Source organism: Emydura macquarii, unplaced genomic scaffold, assembly GCF_026122565.2.
Source record: "Emydura macquarii macquarii isolate MOO-44397 ecotype Brisbane River unplaced genomic scaffold, CSIRO-AGI_Emac_v2 contig_3080, whole genome shotgun sequence".
Classification (NCBI taxonomy): Eukaryota; Metazoa; Chordata; order Testudines; family Chelidae; genus Emydura; species Emydura macquarii.
Genome location: NW_027133217.1, coordinates 6,493,475 through 6,506,618, shown reverse-complemented (window position 1 = coordinate 6,506,618; position 13,144 = coordinate 6,493,475). Strand labels below are relative to the sequence as shown.

At 55.2% G+C, this 13,144-nt stretch overlaps 1 protein-coding gene across 1 annotated transcript in view; it reads right to left on the bottom strand.

Annotated features, from left to right (window-relative positions):
* The window catches only part of LOC137141534 (tumor necrosis factor receptor superfamily member 16-like), a 36,522-nt gene that overhangs the window by 18,098 nt on the left and 5,280 nt on the right, over positions 1 to 13,144 (bottom strand). The window contains exon 2 of the mRNA XM_067530434.1: positions 729 to 861. Within this exon, the coding sequence (XP_067386535.1) occupies positions 729 to 861 (133 nt within the window). The remainder of the gene's footprint in view (positions 1 to 728; positions 862 to 13,144) is intronic.

Here is a 13,144-nt window from a genome sequence, read left to right as displayed (position 1 = left end):
AATCTGTGCTCGGGGCGGGAGGCTCTGGCTAAGAGCCGCGGCAGGTCAGAAACGCCGGCTTTCGGCGGGGCTGGGAGTGGGAACAGCCGGCCAGGAATAGCAGGTGGGGACTGAGGGGTGCTTCTTCCCCCCCTCACCCGCCACGGCCTGGAACTGGGGGGTACTAAATATCACTTCCCATGTCCTGCTCTGCTCATCCTATAAGCCTCTGCCTCTCTACATCACCCCCCATCTCTCCTGACAACTTTCCTCCCCGCCCCCCGCTTAATCTAGATCTCCCCCGACCTCTCCTTGTGTCCCCCCACCCCAGCTCCTCCCCCCTACACGCCCCACCCCTCCTTCGGGGAGGGGGCGCCCCATGGCTTGCAGATCAAGCCCTGACACCCACAGGCGGCAGCACGTCGGGGGGCCCGGGGGATCAAACCGGAAGAGGTGCCTGTCGAGTGGTTTGGCCCGGTGCCCCCCAGCATGGGGCGCAGGGGGTCTCGCTGCAATTAGTGGCGTGAGATGGGTCTGTGGCATCGCAGACATGGAAGGGGGTATCCCCAGGGCAACCCAGCAATCCCCTAACTGGCCTCCCGGGGTGGCTTTCTGTCCGTCCCCCCCCGAAGTTGCTGGCTCCGGCCACTGGCCTACAGGGCCCCCCAGTCTGATCCAGCCGGGCCGTGCCCGGTTCCCTCGCCCTGGCATCGGCCGGCTCGCCCCTCCCCGGGGTCCCCAGGACTCACTCGCTCTGCAGGGCTCGCACTCGGTGTTGGAGCTGCCACAGGGGCCAGCCACCCCGTAGCCCCGGGGGCAGAGGTCGCAGCAGTCCCCGAGGGAGGTGAAGCGTCCGCTCTTGCAGCCTTGGCGGGCGGAGACCTGCAGGGGAAAGGGGAGAAGGGAGGAGAGACGATGAACAAGACCCCGCACTCGTTCCCCATTGGTCTCCAAGCTCCGTCGCAGGGGGACGCTTTTCGCTGGGTACCGATCCGGGCCGAGCGCCGAGCCGTCCGGTTCCAGCCCGCCCCGGCCTTCCCGCTTCGCTCTAGAATGACCCAAATATCCCGCCCGGGCCCCTGACGGCTCAAGGAAAAGACCGACGGATTTATCAGCGCACGCACGAGCCAGGCACGCGGCGCTTCGGGGACGCCAGGCGGCATTGTGGGCCCGGCACAAAACCGGGTCCATTTCCTGGCTCTCTCGGGGTGACCTTGGGCAAGTCCGTGCATCGCTCGGTGCCTCAGTTTCCCCAGCTGTGAAATGGTGACTTTGTCCCTCTTGCCTCTTTAAACCCTAAGATCGTCAGGGCAGGTCTCACTCCGGGTGTCTGTATGGCCCCTCGCACAATGGGGCCCTGCTCTCGGTCGGGCTAATAGTGACAAAGCTGCATCTACAGACCCCGAAACACGATGCAGCCAGATGGGGGCACAGCTCCTCAGGTCTGGGCTATTCACGGGCTGCAGCTAACTCTCAGTGTTCCCTCCTTCTCCTTGAATCCATGAACTCCCTGCCCCAGCCTGCAGCTGGAAATTCGGTGCCACCACCCAGTTAGTTTCCTGCTTCCAATCCCAGGCGTCTGCCCCCCTTCCGTGCCACCCACATACCTGGGGCATCCCCCTGCTCCCAGGGCACTAGCCTCTCCCCCACATTCCCCTCTTTCCTCACTCCTGGCCCACACGCTGGCATTAGACCCTCGTGCTCGCCACACCCACTGCTTAACCACAGACGTGTAAGCCAGCCTCTTCCTCCACGGGCCTGGCTCTGTGTCTGTCATCCAGCCTGTGACCACTTCAGGGCAGGACATGGCCTGGTCTGCGATTTTGGACAATGTAAAGCACATCTTTGGCACTGACATACAGTACCGTGATTCCCCTGCTTACAGATGGGGAAACTGAGGCACAGGGTGGCAAAGCAACACGACCACGGTCCCAGGGCAAATCAGTGGCAGAGCCCGGACTAGCTCCAGTTCTAATTAGATTGGCTGGTCACACTTGATCTTGCTATTTTAATGCGGGCACCTGAAAGAATTTGGGATTTTCCTCATCGAGTTTCCCCTCCCCACCCGCCTCTTCCTTGCCCGGGCCCCTTTTTCCTTCTCTTGTTCAGGGCCTACCAACGGGGGTCTCCTCCCAGCAGATGGCTTTCCCGAGATCTGACACCTGTGTGAAGCCTTTCGCCACCTGGGAAGTCGTAAAACAGTTTCCATATCAGAGCAGAAATCTGAGGCATGACAGGAGGCCCTAAAACCAGAGAGGGACCTGGGGCGAGTCCTCTTCTAACAATGCTTGTTTGTTCCTCTGTGATCTTCACAGTGGGGGGTCACACACTCATGCAGGGCCCACACCGCACTTTGCCAAGTCTCCATGAATATGCCCATATTGATTCATCCACCCACAAAACACAGCGGTGGGCTCAGGTTAAATACACAAACGCAACAGCACAAGGGGCTCCAATCTCTCTGGTTAATATCATCTTGCCTGAAACAGCATAGGGACTGAAAGCCAGGCCAGGATGATCATTAACAAGAACCGGGGACAAAAGCATAAGGGGCGAACTTCAAAAGGTCTGGAGAAGCAGAGCACACAGGTGTGGTGTATAGGAAAATAGGGTAGCCTTCCTTTAAATAGTTTGAGCGTTCTCGACTGGCACTCACCAGTCAAAGCTGACCCTGTGTACGCAGCTAGTACGAGCCTTGGCGAAATTTCTCACGTAAAACTTTTTGAGGGTGAAATACGCAGAGTCGGCGACACGGATTCACGTGTGGCGAATGTGTCTCGGTTTCGACAAAGCTTAAAGAATCTTAAAAAAAAAGATCTTGGAAAAAGAATCAAAACGTTGCGATTTTTTCCAGTTGAAAGCGACATTTTGTTTCACGATTTCCGTTATTTACAAAACAGTCACAAGACGTTTTAAAGGGGTTTGAAACGGAAACAGAACATTTCGTTTGAGCTGACTGGAAATGTTTTCCTGCTTTTCCAGGGTGCTGGAAATGTCAAAAAAATTCAGTTTTGGTTTGAGCTGAATTCTTTTCCCACCATTTTTTGGAATTGCCGGTGATTCAGAAAATACGCACCCAGCTCCAGTAGCTAGGCCTTGCATTTATTTGTATGTTTAGCAAACATGGTCATTTGGGAACCGGAGGTGCCAAAGCCGGTTCTGCACAGTCTCGGGGCTGTGTAAAGAGCTCAAGACACCACCAACAAGGGGTGAAGCCTGGTGGGGAAAGGAGTCAAGGAAATATTTCGCTCTGGAACCAACAGCAGAAGAACCATCTGGGCAGCTGTGATGGACACACACACAGCACACATAGATGCATGCACATACAGCGTGGAACTGAGCAGTGACGTACCCTGGGTCTCCGGCGCCCGGGGATCAATGCTTGCATTTGTGCCCCCCTCGCCTCACGCGCCCCCTGTGCAGGGCAGGAGGGGTACCCTGTTCCCACCAGACAGCACTCCTCCCCCCCCCGGTGCCCTCCATTCCCCCAGGTCTGCCCCCACCCCATCAGCACAGCACTGGAAATGAGGCATACTGGATCTCACACGGTACACAGGTATCTCTTTCCTTTGCTCATATGCACAGGAGTTGATGAGAAAGGCTCACACATACACACAAAGGTACACAGCCTTCCAGATAACCTCACACCCAAATAATACCTCTCCTTCGCGCGCCACCGTTTAGTACAGCCAACACCTAACTCAGAGGCTGCAAGTGGAGTCCGTGCAGATAATCCCAGGGACTACTGCCATCTCCAAGGGGGCAGAGTGAAGTGCATTTGCATACAGACACACACACACACTCTCTGGATTATAGGTGGAGCTGGCAGCTCAGAACCTGTTTTCAGTTGCTTACAGCTTTGGGGTATGGGACACCTTCCGTATACGGAGACATTAAAAAGACGGGGACTGTTCATTTTAGAAAAGAGATGACTCAGGAGGGATAGGATAAAGGTCTATAAAATCATGAATGTTGTGGAGATAGGAAAGTCTTATTTACCCCGTCACATAACGCAAGAACCCAGGATCACCCAATGAAATTAAGCAGCAGGTTTAAAACAAACAGAAGGAAGAACTTCTTCACACAGTTAACCTGTGGAACTCATTGCCAGGGGATGTTGTGAAGGCCAAAATTATAACTGTGTTCACAAATGACTTAGATAAGTTCATGAAGAACAGGTCACTTGATGACTATTAGCGAAGATGGTCAGGGATGCAGCCCCATGTTCTGGATATCCCTAAACCTCCGACTACTAGAAGCTGGGACTGGACAACGAGGCATGGACCACTCACTAATTGCCCTGTTCTGTTCATTCCCTCTGAACCATCTGGCACCGGCCGCTGTCACAGACACGATGCTGGGCTAGATGGAGTATTTGTCTAACCAAGTATGGCTGTTCTTAACATCACAATCTTTACACTCTTACAAGCATGATCACTGGAAAATGGAGATTCAGGCTGATGGAAACATTTCACAAATTCATGTTGGATTTGCCTAATTGTTTTGGTCAAAAAAAGTCCCGAAAAAGTACTCTGGAAAAATGGAAACATTTTGATTTCTTGATTCAAACTGACCCTTCATTGTGAAATTTACTTTAAGGTTATTAAATATATCTATATATGTAAAAACCTTTCTTTCTAAAAAAAAAAAGAAAAAAAGCTGAAACATGAAACAAAATGTTTCATTTCCGGTCAAATAAAATGTTTCGTTCCACATCAGATGACGTTTTTTTTTTCAATTTTTCAGGGCAATGAACATTTTTTTAAAGTTTCGTTTCGGATGGACCCCATTTTACAGCGGGGGACCTAAGGCACAAGAGATGCTAAACAGGGAGGCTGGAGCAGAGCAGAGATTTGAACCCAGGTTTCCCCAAGTGCTTGAGTAGTGGCCTAGCCCGAGCAGCATCCGCCCTCTCCCTCCGTGCTCACTCTCCTCTTACTGCCCGGCTCCCCGCCCTTCTGCTCCGCTGCCTGCTCGACACCTTCTTCCACCAACCCCTGCGCCTGCTTTCATGCGCGAGGCTCCCTGAACCGGGCCACAAAGCCCCTCCCGTCTCCTCCTCCGAGGCCATCTCTGCGGCGCCCGCTACAGGACGCTGGCCAGGCGAGGGTCGAGGTTTGGGATGAGGAGGGGAAGAAAATGGATGTGCTTTACGAGTTGGGGCTATTTCGATGTTTCCGTCCTGTCCACTTGTCCCCTTAGATGGCAAGCTCTGCAGGTGGGGAACCAGGCTGTCAGGAAGCGGGGCCTGCAGCAGAGCCGGTCTCCGGGCGATGCACCGAACGCAGCCGGCCTGCAGCAGGTTTCTGATGGGCGGGAAGAGTCAGCAGCCTGGCTTTTAAGCCCAGCAGCTGTTCAGTGGCTGCTCAAAGCATTCGTCCACGGCTGTAATTGCGCCTGTCCTCGCTTCGGGCCCAGCCGTGCCCCGTTCCAGGGCTCCTGGCGCCGGTTCTAATCGCGAGGCGTGACCGCCCATGGCCCGGTCATGGGGTGATCCAGGATTTGGACCCACAGAGCGCTGGCCCCAGGGGGCTGGTGTCCTTGGTGCCAGCCCCAGGAGGTGCAGGAAGGGGGTCTGGGGAGGCCGTAGGCGCCGAGAGCAGCGGTTCTTTTGCCTGGGTCAGGACTGAGCCGACGTCCCTGCGCGGTGCAGGGGGTGGGGGAGGACACACTGGTGCTGGGGACGACGCACAAGTGGACATTCATATTTGTGGCCAAGAGCAGGGCAGGGAGGGCCTGGGCTTCCACCAGGACCCCTCCTTTCTGCCTGCCGCCACTCGCCCTGCAATCACAGCCGGGGACGTCGTTCTGCCGCACTTCGCTGCCGCGCCGTCTTCCTGCCCGCAGCCCAGCAACCGCTGCTGGGCGACCGGCTTAAACCTCTGCCTGCCAGCTGCTGGGGCTGGCCGAGAGGATGGATCACGCGCTGGCTGGCCCGTGCTGTTCGTTCCCTCTGCTGCCTCTGACCCCAGCCCCGTCGGAGCACAGGGCACTGGGCTAGATGGACCATTGGCCTGCCACAGCCTGGCCGTTTTTAGGGTTACCCGTGGGGGCTGGAAACGGGAGCAGGAGCCGGCTGCCAGTTACTACCTCCCTGTGGCTGCCCAGCGGCCTGTGGGAAACGGCCTGGGTTGTTTCAAAGTCACCCACGGACAGGCGTTGGTGCCTTTCCTTTGCCTCTCCCCCTCCATCTTCCAATCTTCTCCCCCTCCCTATCTCAGCCACACTCCTTCATCCTCAGTTCTCCACCCCCCCCTCCAACCCTCACCCCCTTCCACAATCCTCCGGCTCAGGGGAGGTGAACAGAGGAGGGGACGCCCGGGCAATACCCACCCCGATGTGATGAGGGAACGGGGTGATCTCAGCTGCACGGAGGCTCACCACTAAGAATGTCTCCCCCTGCCCTTATGGACCTGCCTCTGCTAGCGTGAGTGTGTGTGTGTGTGGTGGGGGGGAAGGGATGATTTATCTAGGTACTTGTGTGATTCTGGAGCCCCTGTGTCCCTGCTATGGTGAGTGGAACCATGTGGGTGTGCGTCTGTCTGGGTACCACGCCTTCTTGGTTCTAAGGAGCCTGTCTGCCTGCACATTGCCCGGATGCAGCACGTTACACCGGAGAAATGCACTGTGCTCTCTCCTGGGCCTTTGGTTCTTTCTTGATTTCACATCTTCCCTCCATCTGAAAGAAAACCACCCAGACTTGAGGGGTGTGTGAACCCTGGCGTACCTGTATGCGCATGTGCTGTGCCTAGAAGCATCTGTATGTGTCTGGCTCCCTCTCTGTGCGTGTACTCGTCAGCGTGGGACTCTCTGAGTGTGCGTGAATCCAGCCAACTCGCGGGACTTTATCCCAAGCCTTGTGGTGAAATCCAGGGTGCTAACCTGGTGTCGGTGTGCTGCACGAATACGGTTAGATGAGATCTGCAGCTTTTGGTTTTTTAAAAGTCTGATTCTGGCCCTCCCGTCACAAACGAAAGCTTGAAAATGTGACCCAAGCCTGATGCTGACGGCTCAGAAACTAGAAGGCAAAAAAAAAACCTCCAAAAACCCCAGCCCCTTTCTTATTATTTTTTTTAAATCTCACGATTTTTAAACCAAACTCAGGATTTTGGGGGGGCCTGACTCCTGATTTGTAGCCGCTGGAGGCTGGCAACATTGTGAGCGCACTTGTGTGCTCGTGAATATGAGTGTGTTCATGTCGGTGTGAGTGGCGTGCCGGGCACATTCACGTAGGGCGGGCCCGTGCACAGACCTGTGCATGCAGGGGCGAGTGTGGGCTGCACAGCTCAGTCTGTCTCTTTACCGCACGGTGGAAAGGAAACTCCGAAGAGGCAAACTCGGGATCTCTGACAGTCCCTGGCCCTCTGTGTTCCCAGTCTCCACAAGAAGGCTCACCTCCGCCATTGCATTTCAGAAGGGTTAAAATACACCCTGGCTCTGCCCCCCAGCCGGCCTCTCTCCCTCCACCCCACGTCTCCACCCTGAAGCATCTCAACTGCACGCAGAGGATGGGCACGCGGATTGCCAGTGCGTTCTCTAAAACAGGCCCCTTTGCTCCCCACAACAGTGACCCAGCTCAGGCCCATGAAGGTGGGCGCACGGGGGGACTCCACGGCGGCGCTTTTCCATGGAGCTGGTAGATCCCGGCTGGAACCCCGGCGGTTTCCCCGCTCAGAGGCAAAGCCTGTTCTAATTAAGCCAAAACCTTTCTCCCCAGCCTCCCTGCCTCCCCCTCCTTTCTTATGGGCTGATGATCATATTACAATGACTTGATCCATATTTGCTAAAGGAACTCGGCTGGCTGCACCGTGCCTTTAAATATTTTCCCTCTGAATCCAAGAACAAAGGCATTAATTGGCACCCTGCATCTGGAGACAGTTAATTATCGTAAAGCCATCTTAAAGGCACAGCAGTGCCTAAATAAAGCAAGCAAGGGGAGGGCTGGGCTGGGCTGGGCTCTCCTAGGGAGAGGATCCGGATGGCAGCGGTGGATTGGCTTTAATTTAATATACATTTGTCAGCGTCCATGTGTTTCGGGCCCTTCAAACAGAGGCAGGCCTGTTAGAGCAACAGAGCCGCCAACGTCTTCCAGGCCTTCAAAAATGCCCAGCCTGTTTGCAAAAAAGGCCCTTCTGGCTACAGCCTGGTGCTCAGATTTTCAGTTAACTCTTTGGCTGCTGGTCCTCCTCCACTGCTGACCGTGAGGGGGCATTAAGAGGCTCCTAAGAAGGGGCCAGAGCCTCTGTTTTACACGGCATCTGTCAAATGGAAGAGGAAGCAAGGATGGCTCAGTGGTCAGGGGTTCTAACCAGAGACATGGGGGTTGTTTCCCAGCTCTGCCACAGATTGCCGGGGTGACCTTGGGCAAGTCACTTAGCCTCTCTGTGTCTCAGTTCCCAAATCTGTAGAGTGGGGTTAATAGCACTGCCCTGACTCTTAGGGGGTGCTGTGGGGATAAATACTGCAGGAATGGGTGCCAGATAAGCACCAAAGGCAGATCTGCACAGCCCCAGAGGATTGCGGGCCACCTACTAAATCTTTCATCCCTCCTACCACAGCAGTCTGGGTTTCCCGACAAGTACCAGCCCTGCTTCGCTGATGGGACCTGGCCAGAGCCCAGCCAGATGTGGAGACAATTCCAAGCCTTGGTGTCTAATCGACCCAAAGAACCTCTGCTCCGAAGCAGCCTCCGGTCCGAAGTAAAGCTCCTGCTTTTAGGTTGGACTCAGTTTTCTAGCTGGACTGGCTGGGGCACAAGGAAATCAAGTGACTCAGGCTGGAGATCCCGGCTGGGATTAGAGTCCATGGGATCCTTCGTCTTTCACGCCAACCCCCTGGGTAACGCAACCTTCTGCAACAGGCTGCAAACCTGAACAGATGGGGCCGATCAGCAGGACATGTGCCAAACAGAGCAGGCTTTCAAGAGATGCGAGACCTGGGCTTTAAACTCCTCGGGCCGGATCTGCAGTGGATGTAAACCAGCCCAGCTGCACTGAAGTCAATGGAGTTATGACCATTTACACCAGCAGAGGATTCGGCTCCTTTGTGACCTTAACACTGTCACTTTAAAGCCAAAGGCCCCCCACCACCACTATGCTCCCCCCCCAACTGCTCACATCTCTCTTAAAGAGGCAGCACTTGTAATTTTTTTGTACACCCCAGCCGCTTTTCCTGACCTGAGGAAAAGTGTTAAAAACAAAGAGGACTTGCAATAACTAGAATAGCAGAAAGCCAGGGGTTGTCTCGTTTGGTGAGTTAACCCCTTCAGCAACTGCTTGCTCAAGGAGGGCAGAGTTTCTCCCCCAAACAAGCATTCATGTAAGGTGGGAATTATATCAATCATTACTAACACTTGGCACTTTCGCAGGGCTTTGTTTCCCAAGGCTGGGCTTATCCCTTTTTTGTTCTTTGCTTCTCCGGGATGGATAAAGCAGCCGAGGGAGAATCTCCCCGCCGAGTTACTTTTCTTCTTACATTGGGGCCTTGTCTGCTTGGTTTTTCTAGCTGTGACCGGAAAGCAAGGGACCGGTTTTCACTGGAACGTAGGACTGGAAGGGGCCTGCTGGGTTAGTGAGTCCAGGCCCCTCCTGGCCCCCCATCATATCATCCCGCTCAGAAATGTATCAAGCTCCAAACTTGCGAGGGTGTTTGCCCCACACCTCCTCTGGGGGGGGGCCCATTCCAGAACCTCCTGCCTCGGCTGGCTTTACAGAGAACTGGGCATAGGACGGCTTGTGCACTGATGAACAGCGGACCCTGGCCGTGGGAGCGGAGCACTTGACACATCTACCCCAAAGCCCCTTGGAAAATCCGGCCTTCAGCGTCAAAGAGACGCAGCTTGGATTTCGGATCCTGGCTAAGACTCCAGTCCTGCCAACCATTTCTGCACAGGCTCCACTTCCTCAGCGTGGCCCAAAAGGCAGGGGCAAGCCCTCCCCCCCCAGTTGAGGGGGCCCCCAAACCGTGACATTGCAACCTGGTGCCCAGGGTTCCAGCGGACCCAGTTGCCCTTCCATCATGACGGAGAGGCGGCTGGGTCCAACCTGAGTGAGTGCGACAATGCCCTGAATGGGGAGCCAAAGCCGCCTTCGCAGAATGAATCAAAGGGGGGCTTGCTTCCCCCCCCCCCCCCCACCTTCTGGGCCTCTCCTATTTTTGCACTCTGGGTTGGGGTTTTTTTTTTTGGGAAGTCGGGGTCAGTTTCAGATTTTGCCCTGTGCCCCTAAAAACCTCCGTGTGGCCCTGTTACAGTCCCACTGACTTCAAACCTCCTCATGTGCTTCAAGTTAAGTAAATGTTTGCCTAAGTGAGATCAGAAGGGGCTGTGCAAAAAAGCTAGACTGTGCTATTCCCCATGAACTCGGCAAAGCTCAGCACTGGAGAATTTCCTCATATTGTTGCGATTAAGGGCAAGATGGTCAAGATCCGGAGGAAACCGCCCTGTGAAAAATTCCAGCGGATCTGTTCATTTCACATCAGCCCCATCTCCAAGCAAAAACGGGCCCTCTCACATAAAAAAGATTTCTCATCCAATTCTCACTTCCAAATTTTGAAATCCGAAAACAATGGGCCATAACGTCGGCTGGTGTAGACGGGCGCAGCACCACGGGATTTGGGCTGGTTGACACCAGCTGAGGATCTGGCCCTTGATTTGGACACAGATCAGCGCCTACATTTGAATATATAAAACCCTTTGAGATCTACATGGGGATGGGGCGGGGGAGAACATTTATTTAGCAGGTGGAAAAGAAATTGTGAGAATTGTCACTGTTGTTCCTAATCTCCATGCACGCATGCACCGAGTGCTCCTGATCTCTGCACGCACTGCGTGTTCCCGACGGCCCGTGTACGCGCCGCGCGTTCCCACGCGCGTGCTCCCGCTCTCCACGCACGCATGCTGCGCATCTCCCCCCCACACACACACTGTCCCCCCCTTCCACGTGGCTCTTTTATTCCTTGCAGGCCCTAGTGAGGTGTGATTGGCAGGGGTGTGACTAGTGCAGGGGGAAAGCTTCTAGCAGTGCAACAACCCTGTAACAAGTAGGGTTCGACTGGAAAAAGGAAGGGACCCCCCCCTCCCCCGGCAGAATCACTCAGGTATTTGCTGTTCCCACCCAACCAATTACAAGGTTGGGGGGTCTCACACCCAACTGGTTCCTTGCCTGCTCCACTGCTCACACCCAGGCAGAGCCGGGTAAGCACCCCTCAGCTATTCACACACGCCTGCTCCATAAATAGCAGCCCCCCACCCCACCCCTGCTAGTCACATCCAGCTTGTTGTAAGGTTCTTCCATGAGCAGATCCCCCACCCACCCCGGTCAATCCCGCCCAACCTGTTAAACAGGACGGCACCCCACCCCCACTCGATTTGCACCCAACGGGGTGCTGCCTTCCCAGCAGCCCCCGCTCTTCCTCCGTGGCCTGTCTGAACGGCGCGCTCCCCAGTGAACTCACAATCCAGTCTTCCTGTGAGGAGAGGACGAGAGAACACGACCCGCCCATGACAGGTGACAGCCACGGAGCTTATCCTCAAGGCGCGTTGACGCGCTGGCATCTGCCCCCGCACCGCTGCGCCGGTCATCGCCCTGTCGTGTAGACACAGCCCACGCCGACAGAAGGGGGCGCAGGACCATCCTCTCCCCACGTGAGGTTAGCTACGCCGATGGAAGCGCTCTTCCGTCCACACAGCTGCGTCTAGGCTGGACGTGAAGCCGGCACAGTTCTGGCGGTCAGGTAGGGTGACCGGATCTCCCGATATTAGGGGCGTTATTAGGCAGGACCCTATTACTCCCCCAAATCCTGATTTTCCACACTTGCTTTCTGGTCGCCCTACGGCCAGGGGAGGTGTTTTTTCACACCCCTCGCTGACATAGCTCCGCTGACCACGTACGTATACATGAAGCCTTGGCAGACTGAAAGCCTGCACCGAACGGGACAGACCTGTGGGGAGAGGGGGCAGGCTTTTTCACAGGCGGTTGGTATTGACTCCAAGCCCTCTCTTATTTTTCGCTGCTTAAAAGCAATTAACACTCCCCTCGGAGTTGCAGGTCTGGGGTGTCCTGGGAAGAACGAAGCTGGGAGGCCATCAATACCAAGCGCATGTTTACTGCTTATTCTTACCGGCAATGCTTGGAGACCTCACCCCACACTGGGGGGGGCCCTTGTGCTGCGGGCTGTCTTGTCCGTACCCTGCTCCCAGGAGTTTACAGGCTAAATAAACTAGATAGACAGAGGGTGGAAGGGACGGTGACTTGCCCAGGGCCAAATAGCACATCAGTGGCAGAGCCAGGCCCCGTGACCCTCTTGCCTAGTTCCTCTTGACTCACATTGTCGCCAATTGCCAAACACACCCAGTTTGGCATGAAAAACACTCCGGAGACTCAAAAGGCGAGCGCGGCCCCATTGATTATGTCTAAAGACAAAGCCGTACCCTCCGAAAAGGAGACACGCAGACCCTCCTGCTGGGAAGCAGGGGGTACCAGGGCAGAGCGTTAACACCGCCTGCCAAATTTTCTATTTTCTAATGCCAGAGCTGACTTGATTTCTGCAAAGGGCTGTGGATCCTGATGTGGGTGACCAGAATCAGGGGGAAGGCGCACAACACACTCAGTTAACGTCGTCGCTTCCTGACCCTTCGATAAATAACGGACACTGTATTAACGCCTCTGAAAGTGGTGTATACTACGCCTGACACGGAGCGATGGACCAACAGCCCGAAGGGAAACCCACAGTCTGGATGGATCTGAACAGCCCCAAGATTTGGGGGAAGTTTCAGAACCCGATCCCGATCCAAACCGGATCTGAGCCGGTCTGCACACCAGCCCTCACACATCACTAGCATAAGCGGTAACAAGCGGATAACCTAGCCACAACCGTCCGGCCCTTTCCATGTCTCCCGTATTTCCTACTGTTGCTACCCTGGGTGGAGCTGAACTGGTGGGAGCAGCAGTGGGAAATGGGGAGCAAAAGGGCCTGGTGTAGACAAGGAGAATGGAAGGAGAAGGAAACAGCTGCAGAACCAAGCAGTAGGAGAGGACTTCGGAAGTAGGGGGGCGGGGAGGGCAAGGCTGGCTCATGGGAGACAAAGCTGTCCAGTAGCTAGAGCACTGGGCTAGGGCCTGGGAGGCCTGCTAGCCACCACTGTAATAAACAACCACACACTATG